General features: G+C 43.1%; 1 protein-coding gene across 21 annotated transcripts in view; it reads right to left on the bottom strand.

Moving 5' to 3' along the window:
* The window catches only part of DTNB (dystrobrevin beta), a 172,777-nt gene that overhangs the window by 151,927 nt on the left and 6,991 nt on the right, over positions 1–13,859 (bottom strand). For 20 of the 21 annotated variants that reach the window (XR_011725478.1, XM_071742339.1, XM_071742320.1 and 17 more), the window contains exon 3: positions 3,334–3,401. Coding sequence is in view for 18 of the 21 variants with exons in the window: in XM_071742320.1 (XP_071598421.1) it covers positions 3,334–3,400 (67 nt within the window). In the remaining 3 variants the exon portion in view is untranslated. Of the gene's footprint in view, positions 1–3,333; positions 3,402–13,859 lie in introns of those variants that run through there. The other variant, XM_071742340.1, reaches the window with a different exon arrangement.

Genomic DNA, 13,859 nt, shown 5'->3' with positions numbered 1-13,859 from the left:
GTAGCCACCCACTTCAAGTGTGTTATTATTTCAAGCAATGTTTGGCATCACAGAAGAGCTGAAGGCTACCAGCTGTCACCAGCCTGTGCCACATCAGCCCTTCCAGCAGCTACTCCCAGCATCACAAACGTGAGCACTTTCAGACAGCTGTGGTAACCCTCTGCAAACAGCCCTGTGTACCTCCCAGCCTGATCAAATGGGGTGATACATGATGTGGGGATGATAAATGAAACCAGTTTGAAGTCCAGTATTGATCATTTTCACTTAGAAGCAGCCAACGAGTCAAATCTTGAAAATCCCATTAATCATAAACCCAAATGCCTTTAAACCTGCTCCTATTTCCCCAGCACTGGCAGATGCTGCATCCTTTAATCAATACAGCTCCAAGCTGCAGCCTACACAAGGTGGGCACCTGGGCAATGGCAGGGATGTTCTGCACAGAAAAGCAGAACTGCTGCAGCCTCTCATGCTGCTCTCCAAAGCCCAAGCCTAGATGAGAACTGAGAAACAAGGTAACTCCTCTGACTTACAGAATCCAGACTTCTAAAAGATGCTTGAAAACAAAAACACAAACAGAAACCCACATCCTCCCAGAGAAAGCACCCGATTGCTCTGGGGGGGGGGTCCTGTTCAAAGGTGGGAAGTTATTTCCTCCCACATTCTGAATTCAGAAACCAACTTGCAAACACTTCATTTGAATTACCTTTGTGCATGCACCCACTGACTCACAGTTGCAAATTTAGGAAGAGCAAGCACTCGTGTCTTTTGGATATTTCATTAATTTTGCAAGCACAATGCCAAAGCAGCTGCAAGATGCCAAAGCAGCTGTGTGTTCTCAGACCTATGCACTGCTCTTCAAAGGGACATAAAGGGGTTGTTTCTCCTCATCACTGACATGAAACGTGAGGTGGAAGGACTCAGATCAGTGAGGGCTGATTCCCCAGTCCCAGGCTCCCCAGGACAGCTCAGAGTGGCACCAGAGCAGGCAACACAGCATCTGGAATGGTTGGGGTTGGAAAGGACCTTGCAGACCACCAAGATCCAACCCAGCACCTGAGGAGCCTTCTGCTTTTGGTGGTACAGTGCAACAAACTGAAGAGAGTAACTTCACACTATCATCTACTCCAGACTTGTCTGATGTATTTCAGGAAAGTACTTGGCCAGGAAACGTAAGATGGAGCATCCCGACCCAAGGCTACAACAAAATGGCTCATTTTGTATTTTCTATGCAATATTCATTCAAAGCTCTCCATCAGGGTGCACACTGCTACATTTCAAACCACAGAAAACACCTTCACAGACTTCACAAAAACACCTGCACAGACTTCACAAAAACACCTGCACAGACTCCAACCTCCAGGAGTCTTCACAAAATGCTTTGTCTAGATAGAATATACATATATAAATGTATATAAAATATATATTTATATATACTAGGTCATCTAACAGCTACATGCAAAACCAAAATGTAGTGTCATCCATTTTCTGTTCTTTTCTTCCTGTGTCACATTACCACAGAAGCTTCAAAAAGGTCATTTTTCTAAACCATCTGAAGATAAAATGGGCTGTGTTTTCAAGACAACCTGTAAAGCTCCAAACCACAGAACAGCTGAGCCTGGAAGCGAATGCTGGAGAACATCTACTCCAACCTCCCTTCCCAACTCTGCAGCCTCTCCCAGTGCTCCACCACCCTCATGGTGAACATTTTTTTCCCCCATTCAGGTAGATTTTGCCATGTTTCAGTTTGTGGCCACTGCCTTGTATCCTGCCACTGGGCTGAAAGGCTCCATCTTTGTCAAGCCCTTCCATGAGATTAACCCAATATTCAGTTCAGAGAACTTGGAACAGCTTGCATGGAATTCTTCCCTTTCAGCAGCTCCATAACTACCAGAAACCCAACACCCCCCCCTTGGGCACCATGTCCATGTGGGTGAATGCCAGGGTCTATTCCTGCCTCACATGAGCAATCATCTGAACACCTCAGCAGATCTGTATGTGGGCTGCAGGTGACAGAACCTCAGTTTTACTCTGTGCATGAGGCTCACCTAGAAAGGAAAACATTTGTATTTTCACTTTTCTAGTGAAATATTCCACCACAGGAGAGGTGAAGCTTGAATTCCTCGGATTTCCCATCCTGCTAAAGAGCAGCAGTTTGGAATTCCTGCCCCCCACCACTCCCACTGGTCATGGGCAGCCAGAACCACAGTGGCAGAAGGAGCCTCCCTGTGTGGAGATGACCAGAGCAGTGCTGATCATTTCCAACAAGTTGGCTAAAAACCAGGCAGGTGATTTCTGTGGTCAATGATCACAAGCCAACTACAGCACTTTCAAGTGATGAGACAAATGTAATATTCTGATGCACCAGAAAAGAATTCCTGGTGCAGAAGTTCCACTGTCATTTTACAAGGTGGCAATGAGATTTCATCCAGGATATCCCACACAATTCAGTCACCTTTGCTCAAGTAAAACTGGACAGAGGCAGAGAGGAACAGGAGATGAGGTGTAGAGCAGGGAGACTACAGGTGTTAGTTTGTGCCATACATTGAACAAGCCAAAAAGGGACACAACTATAAACTCAAACACAAAGGAAACCAGGAGGGCATGGAGAAAAAGCATCCAAGACAGGTCTCAGGTGAGAAGCAGAAAATATAAATTACCCAGGAATGAAACAGCTCTTGAAATTATAAAACACTTCTAACACAGCACGAATGTTGCTGTGGAATTTTTTCAACAAGACTCCATGAAGTTGGAAGGCAGAGCTGTGACTGGGATTACCCCACCATCAGTCCCATGTTCCCACAGGGAAGCAAAACACCACCATGGCATGCAAACATACAACCTTCTACTTGAAACTGCACATATCCTTTAAAAAGGCTATGTCTCATTCCTTTAAATTATGTCATCTCTGGCCAGGCATTAATTTCTAATAAAAACTCCAGCCTCTCTTTCAGAGAATGGTGCTGTCCAAAAAGCAGCCCCCAAACTGATTCTCTTCGAGTCACTGTAGCATTCTGCTGACATTATTTTTAATTTTTTAAAGGTGATGTCTGCTGTCACTTATTTCAATAGTTTTCCACAGACTCTGGGTATTGCCACTTATGAGAAACCTGGATGTTCCTTAGAAAAGGAGCTTTACACAACCCTGAAGTGCATGACCTTGCAGGCAGCTGTGACCCACCTCTTCCATTCTCCTCCTGAACAGCACCCAGGATGCTTTTCACTAAATGAGACAATGGTCTTGTGGAAACAAGATGTAAATGATCTGGTAAACATACCACAGGGATGCTCTCAGTAAAGAATAAATGACATTATGTCTTCAAATTTGTTACTTACTCATTTCCATGAACAGCTGTCTCTTCTCTGCCATTGTCCTCCTCCTCTTCCCACTCTCCTCAATCATTCTGAAGACAAAAATGGCAAACAGTGTTTGTGCTAGAATTTCTGTTACAAGAGCAAGTTATGCATTATTTCACCCCTCAGCTGAAACAGTCTGGTTGCATTTGGTACAAGAAAAGACCAGCAGAAAGACAGACACCTCCATAACAATTGTATCCCACAGCAGAGATACACTTCAGACTTGTTAATACCTTTACAGGGGCACACAGTACAGAAAACATTAATTTGAATGTTTTAGCTGCTAATTTAGAGTGTTCAAAACTCAGAGCTGAAAACATATTAGCAATACAGATATTAGTAACACTCCTCTTCCTGCCAAGGGTTTTTGTAGGGATGTTGGTTTGGGGGAGGGGGGGAGTCTTTAAACAAAACTTGTAAGAATGCATGTAAATTGAAACCAGCTGCCCGAGGTCAAATCAGATTTGTCAGGGAAGTAAAGACCTAAAATATAATTAAAATGGAATGAAAAATAACAGAGTTGGGTCACCCACGCCTCTTTTTCTTAGCAAAGCAGATTAAAGAAGTGACAGCAACACAGAGGAACTGATAACCCAAGGTAAGGGAATAATTTAGTGCCTCTGATGGCTTCACTGGGTAGTCCTAGAAGACAGAGGCTAAATTTCAGTCAACTCCAGTGGAAAAAATAAAAATAAAAATTAAAAAAAAGCAAGCAACTTAAATTAATGCAGTATCAGTGTAAAATTTCACTTAACATTACTACATTATTATGCTTTTGTTACCAGATTCACCAACTCATTAAATAAGCTTTTTAAATGTCTTTAAAAAAAAGAGTGAAAATACCACACAATTATTCTACAGTCACCCCCAGATCTAACTCTGGGAGCCAGTCAGCTCAGCCTCCTGCAGCAGGGCAGGACAGACTCTGTCAGGCTTAAATGTCACCAAGGAAAAGCAAACCATGTCTCAGCACTCAGAACACAAACTCAGCTTCCCCCAGCCCATTGCCCATTAAATATTCTCTGACAACAAATATTCACCTTGTGTCATGGTGAATGAAAGCCACCAAGGCCCCTTTCCTTACTTGTTCATAAAAGGAAAACACCTGTATGGTGATAAAAAGCAAGCTGCAGATGTATTTTATTTCCTTATTTATTGCTACTTGAGAAAATCAGACTGGGAACCAATGTGCTTCTGTACTTTTATTTTTTAAAAGGACAAAACCCCAGTGGCATTTCTGGCAGATATGTAAGAGTTTCTTGTTTTGTTTTTTTTTTTGGCTTCCTAAAATAAATTAATTTCATGAAGTTAAATGAATATATGCAAAAGGAGTGTCTTGTCTTCTCAACCAAGGTTTTTCAAGATGCATTTTCTTGAGGTGAACTTCAGTGCAGACTGCAGCAGCTGTTCAAAGAGACAGGCTCTGGAAAACTTTGCTGGTGTGACTCTAGGATTTTGTTCTAGCTATGCTCACACACTGCCCTAAACTCCAGAGCTTCTGAAACTGCTCTTCTCTCATTTCCTCACCACACAAACCATCCCTGCCATCTTGAAGAACGACAGTTCCTGTACCAGTAATTAATTTCAAGTGCTAGTGCCTCTGTAAATGCCACAACAGATGGACCCCAAGGAAGAGATTTGTTATTTGATATGTTAAATTGTTGTTAGCAGAGACTGTTTTATCAGGACATAAGGGAAAATGCTTCTTGAATATGCTGCAACACCAAACAACTAACCAGGATAATGTTAGCTCCTCTGGCCCAGTACAGATAATACTGGGTAGTAGGGGCTGCAATTAATTTTGCTGCTGCTTGGTAACATCCATTTGAAGTCTTGATATCACCATGACATCCATCTCTTCCCCCACAGACACTTTATTGCTTTGCAGGTGTCAGGATTTGGGGTTTTTTAAGAGGTCATTCAGGCTGTGGTCATAGAACACCATCAGAGAATTCACAGCTAAATAGGATGAGTGACCAAGATACACACTTTTACATTGTGAAGGGAGCAGGCATCACCCTTCGTGCTCTTTGGAAAGCAAATGAGTGAATTATCTGTTCAGGAACGTCCTTGAAATGAGATCTGAATAAATAAATTGGCCTCTCGATGGCTGAGAAGTGCTGCAGGGACCCAGCAACAAAGCCTGATTAACCCACAGCTCAGAAATTAGCTGCTGCAGATCTTCCAGCTGTGGTCTCAGGAAAATCATGTCCTAAGGAATGCTGTCTCAGGAACTCCTCTGATCTTCTGCTCGGCTCAAAGGGAGTGGACACTGTCATTGGGTAAACAGCTCAACAATCCTGTACCTCTTCACCAATAAAATTAAAATTGTATTTAGATTCATGTGCTCTCCCTGCTGATTCTTTCCTGCTGTTCCCTGTGAGGGGAAAACTTCCAGGAAAAGGTGTTCCTGGGGGAGAGTTACACATGCTGAAGACAAGAGGAGTGGAGAGAGAGAAGGGACAAACTGGCAGATCATAGAATCCTAGAATGGGCTGGGTTGGAAGGGACCTCAGAGCTCATCAAGTCCAACCCTTGCTCCACTCCCCCCGTGGTTCCCAGCCCATGGCACTGAGTGCCACATCCAGGCTCTTTGGAAATATCTCCAGGGATGGAGAATCCACCCCTTCCCTGGGCAGCCCATTCCAGTGTCTGATCACCCTCTCCAGAAAGAAATTCTTTCTCATGTCCAACCTAAACCTCCCCTGGCACAACTTGAGACCTCTTGTGCCCTCTTGTCTTGCTGAGAGTTGCCTGGGAAAAGAGCCCAACCCCCCCCTGGCTCCAACCTCCTTTCAGGGAGTTGTAGAGAGTGATGAGGTCTCCCCTGAGCCTCCTCTTCTCCAGCCTCAACACCCCCAGCTCCCTCAGCCTCCCCTCATAGGATACTTCCAAAACTTGTGGAAGTTACCTTAGTTATACAGGATCCATTAGAATAATCAACAATCCCATTCCACAGCCTGAGCAGGCAGATACAAAGGATCCCTGACTGATGGAGCTGGGAAGAAGGAAGATGGAAGCTCTTCCCATGTTCAAAATAGGAACAAACCAAATGCAGAATAACTGCAATTATGTTAAAGATGCCAATTACAGAGTTCAACAGCAGAAATTAAGAAAGGTAAACTGCAGTTTCATCTGCCCTTTTTGGGTTTGGTTGGTTTTGTTTACTTTCAAGGGGTGGGGGTGTTTGGGTTAGGTTTTTGGACGGGTTGGGTTTTTTTTGCGTTTACTTTTATTTGGTTGGTTTTGGTTTATTGGGGTTTTTAACATTTGTGGCAAAACAATCAAGAAAAGTGCTAAGAAACATTAATGGGTTGAAATGAAAAGGCAAGCAAAATTTCTTAAGATGGATGCTTAGCTCTTATACATTCACAAAACATCAGCTTAGGACCTGAAGATTTCCACAGCAGTAACTCAGATCATGTTTGTTGGGCTTGAGCCATTAAAAGAACTCAGATAAAATGGTAAAGAGGGATTCAGAACAAGAACCATGCTTCCTTAAAGCTGAATTATTTTCTTGCAGAGTTCTAGTAAGAGAATAGCAACACTGATGGGCCAAATCCAGCTTGTCAGTGCAGCATCATGTCCCCAAAAGGAGCCCCCAAAAAGATGTGCAAGGAAGAATAAAAGACGGGGCAGGCTTACAGTAAAACCTCCCAAAAGCTGCCTCCAGCTCCAGAGGTTTGCAATGCCCAGACTTCCTGAGCAGTAACCAGCAGCAGCTTTTCCCCCACAAGCCTTCCTGGGTGTTTCCCTCCACTGTCCCTCAACTTCTGATGTTCACAACACTGCAGCAAGAATTCCTGAGCATGAAACCCTCAGCCCAACAAATCCCCTCCCTGGGCTTTCTGCACCTCCCTCCTCCTGTCAGATGCAAAAGCCTCCAAGTTCTGTGGAGAGACCAGAGCAATCAGCCACTACCTACCCTCTGTGCTATCCATGATTTTCTAGATCCCCAACACATCTCCTCCCCAGCTGCCTCTCCCTTCCACACTGAAGGATCTCAGCTTGCTTTGTCCTTCCCTCTCCTCAGAGCACATTGTGCTGCCCTGGCTCCAAACCAAACCACACATAGCAGGGAAGCTGAGCAGCCAAGGAAGGGCCAAACCAAGAGGGGTGAACTAAAGCAATGAATGTGCAGCATGGAAAACCACACCAGGCTGGAGGAGGAGGAACAGGGATCCCAGCTTCGCATGGGAATGACCACGAGCAGCAACACAAAATGTTAATTCACCTGGACACACTGATGAGAGGCAAGGATCAGAACTGCTACAGACTGCAGGGAAAAATCCCAAACTGTTCCACAAGAAAGGAACAGTGAATTCATGTTTTCCTCTACCTATGAATAATAACAATGAAAGGCATCTCATTTTCCTGCATGTTTCAGAACGTGTAGTGACACGTTACCTGAGGGTGAAAGGGCTACAAGCATCAGGGAAGGCAGAGGAAGAATCCAGGCAGGAACCAATAGGGATTCAGATGATGAAATTATGAGTTTTAATATAAAAACATTAAACAAATTTCATAAAAAACAACAGTAAACACTGTATCCTACTGCAGGTATGTGAAGGGGATTGGTCAAGGCTGAAAGGGAAATGTCAAAACCTAACTTCATTGTTTCTGTAAGCACAGGCACAAATACCAACATTCCAGACAGCTCTCTGTGGGTTTGGCCATGCTACAACATTTCCAGCCTCCATCCAGCCCAAGACTTGCTAAACCTAGAACATACAATTGTTTTCTTACTCCTACCCTACACTTCCTGCCATCTACCCTTGGAGTGCCTCAAAAGCAAAGTTCACCAAAGAGCCTACACATGAAGATACCAAGACTTGGGGTTAGTAATGTTTAATTAAAGAATCTGCTTTCTACCTTCCCCCACTCTAAATTGCCACTGAACCTCAGAACACAGAAAAGCAAGATTCCCCAAAAGGTCCTTGCAGAGAAAAAAGCCTCACTTGCCAGCAGTGACAATTCTTGAAAGCCAAGCACTCCCAGAGCCAGCCTTCTTGCTACTTGTAACAACCTAGACATCAAAACCCTCTGATTTTCACAGAAAACTCTAAAAACATTTCTAATTATGTTCAGAGATGTTATGCTTTAATTATGCTGAACAGGCTGGATTTTGCTTTTAAGGTCAGGATTAAATTTGTGGTACCAAGTCTTGTCTTCTCTGTGGTTCTTCTGTGAGATGGAGAAACCTGTAAAATTCCATTCTGCACTCAGAAATTTGCAGGGAACCGTTTTTTGTTGATTTATTCTCAACAGAAATATAAGAATGACCATACTGTGCCAGACCTTGGCTCCTCATCATCCTTCTTCTTTCAGATTCATTACTGGCTTGTTCCATTTTACACTTCCTCCAGTTTCCAGCCATTTCTGCACTGGACAAGCCATGAGTAACCCCCAGGCATCATCTCTTTCTTTTCTAAGCTGAAGAATCTGGAGACTGTCTCCTGCACAGAAATCCCTGGTACAGAGTGATTCACAGATTGATCTTTATCATCTCCTACCATCCCTTCTCTTGTGCCATCATCTGCTTTCAGAGATGAGGGAGAAACAGAACAGGGTATGCAAAATGTGGGCACACCACTGCTTTGTACAGCAGCAATAATACAGTTCTTTTGAAAAGATCCTTCAGGTTCTTAATAGAACACTATGAATATTTTTCAAGCTTTCTTTTTCTCTTTGTTTTTCTTTGACTGAGCATTGGTCTGAACCTTTCAGAGAAGGAAACTGAAGCACTGGGATACTATTCCTGAGGGAAGCTCAGAGCCCTACAAACCTAGGCCTGGCTAAGCTCTCCCCTTTCTCATCCCCTTATTTGCATAACTTCACCTGCCTCTCACTGAGCAATGCAAGAGGAGATGCAATTCAAGTGCCAACTGACTCCTTCCAAACCTCTTAAGGATTAGATTTCATTTGAGATAATTCCCTTCAGCAGCCAACTCACTGTGCACCCTCTGGTCACTTCCCCTTTGTGATAATTTGTGACAGTGACTGAGTTAACCTGGGGACAATGAGACTGCAAGGAACTCAGCTCAGATTATTTAGCTCTATTTCTCTTCTGCCTCAAAATGCAACTTTGCTTTTTGAGTAGAATGTGTTTTTCTTACCTCTACCCTGTACTGAGGCATTCTTAGCAGAAAGATAATGTGTCAGTCTGGTTTTCTCCCCCTTCCTTCCCCCCCCAGTATTTTCCAAATTAGAAATCTACATTGTGCAACATAAACCAAACCTAATTTCTCTCTTGTAGCTAAAAAAAACACAGAAGTTATGCTCCAAGTAGACACTACAGTCACAACTGAATCAAAAGAAAAATCAGAAGTCTACAAACTGCTTCAAGTGCTAAGTGAGACAAGCAGACCAGCAGAGTTTCAAACCATGTAGTACTGGTGCAGTTATCATTGAAGAATAACATTGGAATTTAATTTCTGTAGCTTTAGTAACACTTAATTCAGCCACAGGCTGACACTTCCAGTGCATAAAGATCTATGCCTGGACACAAACCATCTCTACCAACCTCTAGCACAGGGGAAAAACCTGCAGCCTCCCCAGAGATGCTTCAGGAGGATTGTTGTGTTTTGCTGTTCTAGCAAGGGCAGCACCCTCAGAGAACTTACCCTGCTTCCAGCCAGGGTGCAGTGACAGTCACTCCACAAGGCTGGCCTGGATGATTTCCATGAGTAGTTCTCTCCCAGAAACCTGATTCAGCAACCCAAGGAAGATGCTCACATTATGGCAGCTCTTGCCTCACTTTAGCAGAAGGACTAAGAGGAGGTTCAACCCACTGTATTTTTTCTCAGAGGCTGTAAAACCCAGCTGCAGCTGGGTGTGCAAAGCAGAGCCAGTCTCCTGAGGCTGGATGTCTCCCCAGGCTTCAAGGACTGACAAGCACAGAGCTGGAAGGACAACTTCATTCCACAGGTTCTTGCCCTGAGGGCATGGGCTACCCTGACTCCCAGCACCCCAGGGAGAGGAACAGAAACCTGGCAGGAGAAGGCAGGAGGGCTCTGCTCAAGTGAAACCCCACATTTCCCCCAGTGACAGCACAGCACTTGGTTTGCAGGGAGGTCAGGACGGTGCTGCCTCTGCTGAAGGTTTCAGAGCAGGAGGCAGAGCTGCAGCCAAGCCCTCTGCACGTTGCCTCTCACTGCACAACCCAAAGGAAGCCACAGCCTGCCCCAGTTTCAGCTCACAGTGCCTCTGCTCCACTCACTCCCCAACCATTCAGATTAGAGGCTGAGGCTGCTGAAAATTACCAATACTAATATTTTATTGATATTTTATACATAACTTATCTTTACATCTACATACACAGATAAAAAGGGTATTTTGCTACTGTAATGGGAAGACTAACCTCAGGTCCTGTGGGATGTTTTACTTCAAGATGCTTATTATTCAAGTTTGTATTGTTGGAAATCAGCAAGGAATTATCTGCACTGCAGTAAAATATTCACAGAATCACACAATGTGAGGGGCTGGAAGGGAGCTCTGGAGCTGCTCCAGTCCAACCCCCCTGCCCCAGCAGGATCCCCCAGGGCAGGACACACAGAACACATCCAGGGGGCTTTGGAAAGGCTCCAGAGAAGGAGACTCCACAACCTCTCTGGGCAGCCTGGGCCAGGGCTCCCTCACCCTCACACTCCACAAGTTTCTCCTCAGCTTGAGCTGGAACTTCCTCTGTTCCAGCTCCAACCCATTATTCCTTGTCCTGTTCCTGGGCACCACAGAAATAAGACTGGCCTCATCCTCTTGACATTCACCCCTCAGATATTTATAGTATACAGAATATTTATATATTCACTAAAGAAACAGGTAAGTTATTACTAAATATTATTTTTAAAATCTTTAAGCACTAACAGTTACTTGTATGCACTTGTTGACAAGTAATGTTTGCCTTAAAGCACCAATGCTGTGTATCTTACAGAACCAGCAGAGTTGTGTGGTGCAAACCTCCAAACAAGTTTGTAATTTCCATTTATCCATTCACCCTCTCCCTTTTTCAGTACCTACAAGAAAGAGTTTGATTGCTTCATTAATAACCTCTATGACAGTTAATATAAAAGCTGATTTATATATTCCTTACCCATCAGTGTGGAGAATTCTAGTTGCCATCTAAAACATCTTCAAGTAGCACCAGAAACTCAAAACATTTTCCTGATTTCCTTATTTCTCGGGTTTTTTCCCTTTTTCTCTTTACATTCCATTCACTTCTTCACACATTTTTAAATATAAATTAAAAAGTAAAACCTAATGACTCTCTTCCCCTTGCCTTGCTCTAACAGGCTCAGCCCCTGAGGACTCTGGACCTGCAGCAGCAGAGCAGCCCCTCACACTCAGGCCAATACTACAGGACCCATCTTAAAAGGTTTCGCTCTTCTTGGAGCTCATCAGCTGTAGGTAACGGCCTAAAAAACCCTTTTCCTCTTCAAACTGAAGCAAGGGAGACTTGGTAACAAACCTCAGCAGCCTGCATGCTCTCACACTAACTGCAGGCAGCATCTTCTTTTCCTTCCCTGTCATTTTCTTCATTTCCTGCCATGTCAGACACTATGAACTCCAACTTTGTCCTTTGGGTTCCACAGCTGCAGGTGCTTCCTCACCACTCTAATTCAGTCACCAATTGACCCAGTTAATTACCTTGGGATACTCTAAGTCCATTTTGGTTTCTTTTGTATTTCCACCTTTCAAGTGTAGACCAAAGGAAATTCAGATCTGATCTGATAACCATTTCCAGGCACTGCTTGGCACTGAAATTCTAACAGCAGAATAAAGAAATGCAAGTTTAATTAAGAATTATTAAATCAGTGTTTGTTCAGCTTCTTGATGTTGTATTTATGCATCTGATATCACTGATAAGACCACAGCTCCTGTGTGCAGGTAAAATTATTCGTATCTCTATTTATGTTCAGAAATAACTTGAAATTTAAAGTAAAATTCAGAATACCAGTTTGGGGCATTTGTTGATCTTTAATGTCCCCGCTGCACAATGAAAACCACTCAAAACTTCCTGCCCATTTTCTGCTGAGAAGGAATGAATCTTCACAGGTGGTTCAAAGAAAAGCTTTCGTGCCATTTTACAAATGTGAATGACCCTGTCACTGAGATAAAGATACTGAATAAAAATTGGGGGCATATCTGTACCTGCAGAAAAAGTTACTGCTGTCACATGGGGTTTAGCACATGTCTGAGGCTTCTAAACTTCTGACCATCATTTGATTTGAAATCTTCATAAAGGTCCTGGTAATTTTAAAGTACAAAATCAATTTATGACACAAAACCTTGCATTTATTCATCTTAGAGAGATTTCAGTAAAAAGATGAAGTATTTTTTAATTTTGCTGTACTAAGAATTTGAACCAAAAAACCCAAAAAAAGCTTGATGTCATTCCATCTCCCACTGGCACAGGCAAAATATCTGCTGCTGTCTTACTCATTTCTTTGTTCTCCCTCCCCTCTGGGTTCATATTCTGATCTCCCTTTTCTCAGCAGTCAAACATTAATGTATATAATTGATTAAAAGAATTCCTTCTTTCCCCTGTGTCTCTGACTAGGAAAAAGAAAAGTGATCCAGAAGTTGTTTCAGAGGGGACACAGCTAATGCAACCAGACCAAAACTCAGGAAAACAAAAGATGAACTTTTTATACTTATGCAAGTAGACTGGTAAAATCTTCTTTTAAAGTATATTTTAACCATTTCTGGTAACTCTACTTGTCTAAATTTATAACTCTGTTCCCATCAATGTATGGAGGTAATTGAAACATAAGCAGCTGTGCACAAAAGTATTAAAGACTTTAAAATGCCACTTCTGTATCTGCAGCAAGAGGAATACCAGAGCATCTTGGAGAAATAATACACACCTTTGGCAGCACAGTTTCCTGAAGTCTTACAAATCTTTAAGATAAAACTTTCTTACAGGAATTAGACTAAGATGCTTGTGGGAGATCTTTACAATGCAAAGCTGACATCAGTCTGGAAGAAGGGCAGAAGTGAAAAAAATCACTGGGCAAAGACCAAGAGAGTGGATTATAATTTTTTAGAGAAATTCTATACGAGGCAGTATAGAAAAAAAAAAAACCCTAAAAGCACAACAGTGGATCACAAGCTACTTTTAGAGATGACTTTGCTAAACTATGCACATGTTACACAGTAAACTTTCTTGAAAATTCATGTGCAATCAAGTACTTTAGGAAAAAAATTTAGTACTAGTAAGTAAAGTTGTCCCTACTCCATTCCTTGACACTACTGTTAAAAGTGTGAGATTTCCCCAGGGCATGAAATGCCCCTGGTTTGTTTGTACAGGAGATGGCCCCCAGCCCCCACTGCTGGGGAAAGAGCCACAGCTCAGCTCTGTGCCCCCCAGTATGAGCCCAGCAACCTGACCTTCCCACCCAGTAACAACTTGACAGATTTTACTAGAGACAAGGTAAGCAGAGATGGAACAAGCAGCAATACTGGATCATGAGTTTCTTTCAGAACCTTCAAAAGCTTTAACGCTGTTT

The sequence above is a fragment of the Heliangelus exortis genome, chromosome 3 (assembly GCF_036169615.1).
Source record: "Heliangelus exortis chromosome 3, bHelExo1.hap1, whole genome shotgun sequence".
Taxonomy (NCBI): domain Eukaryota; kingdom Metazoa; phylum Chordata; class Aves; order Apodiformes; family Trochilidae; genus Heliangelus; species Heliangelus exortis.
This window is presented reverse-complemented; position numbering and strand designations above follow the sequence as displayed.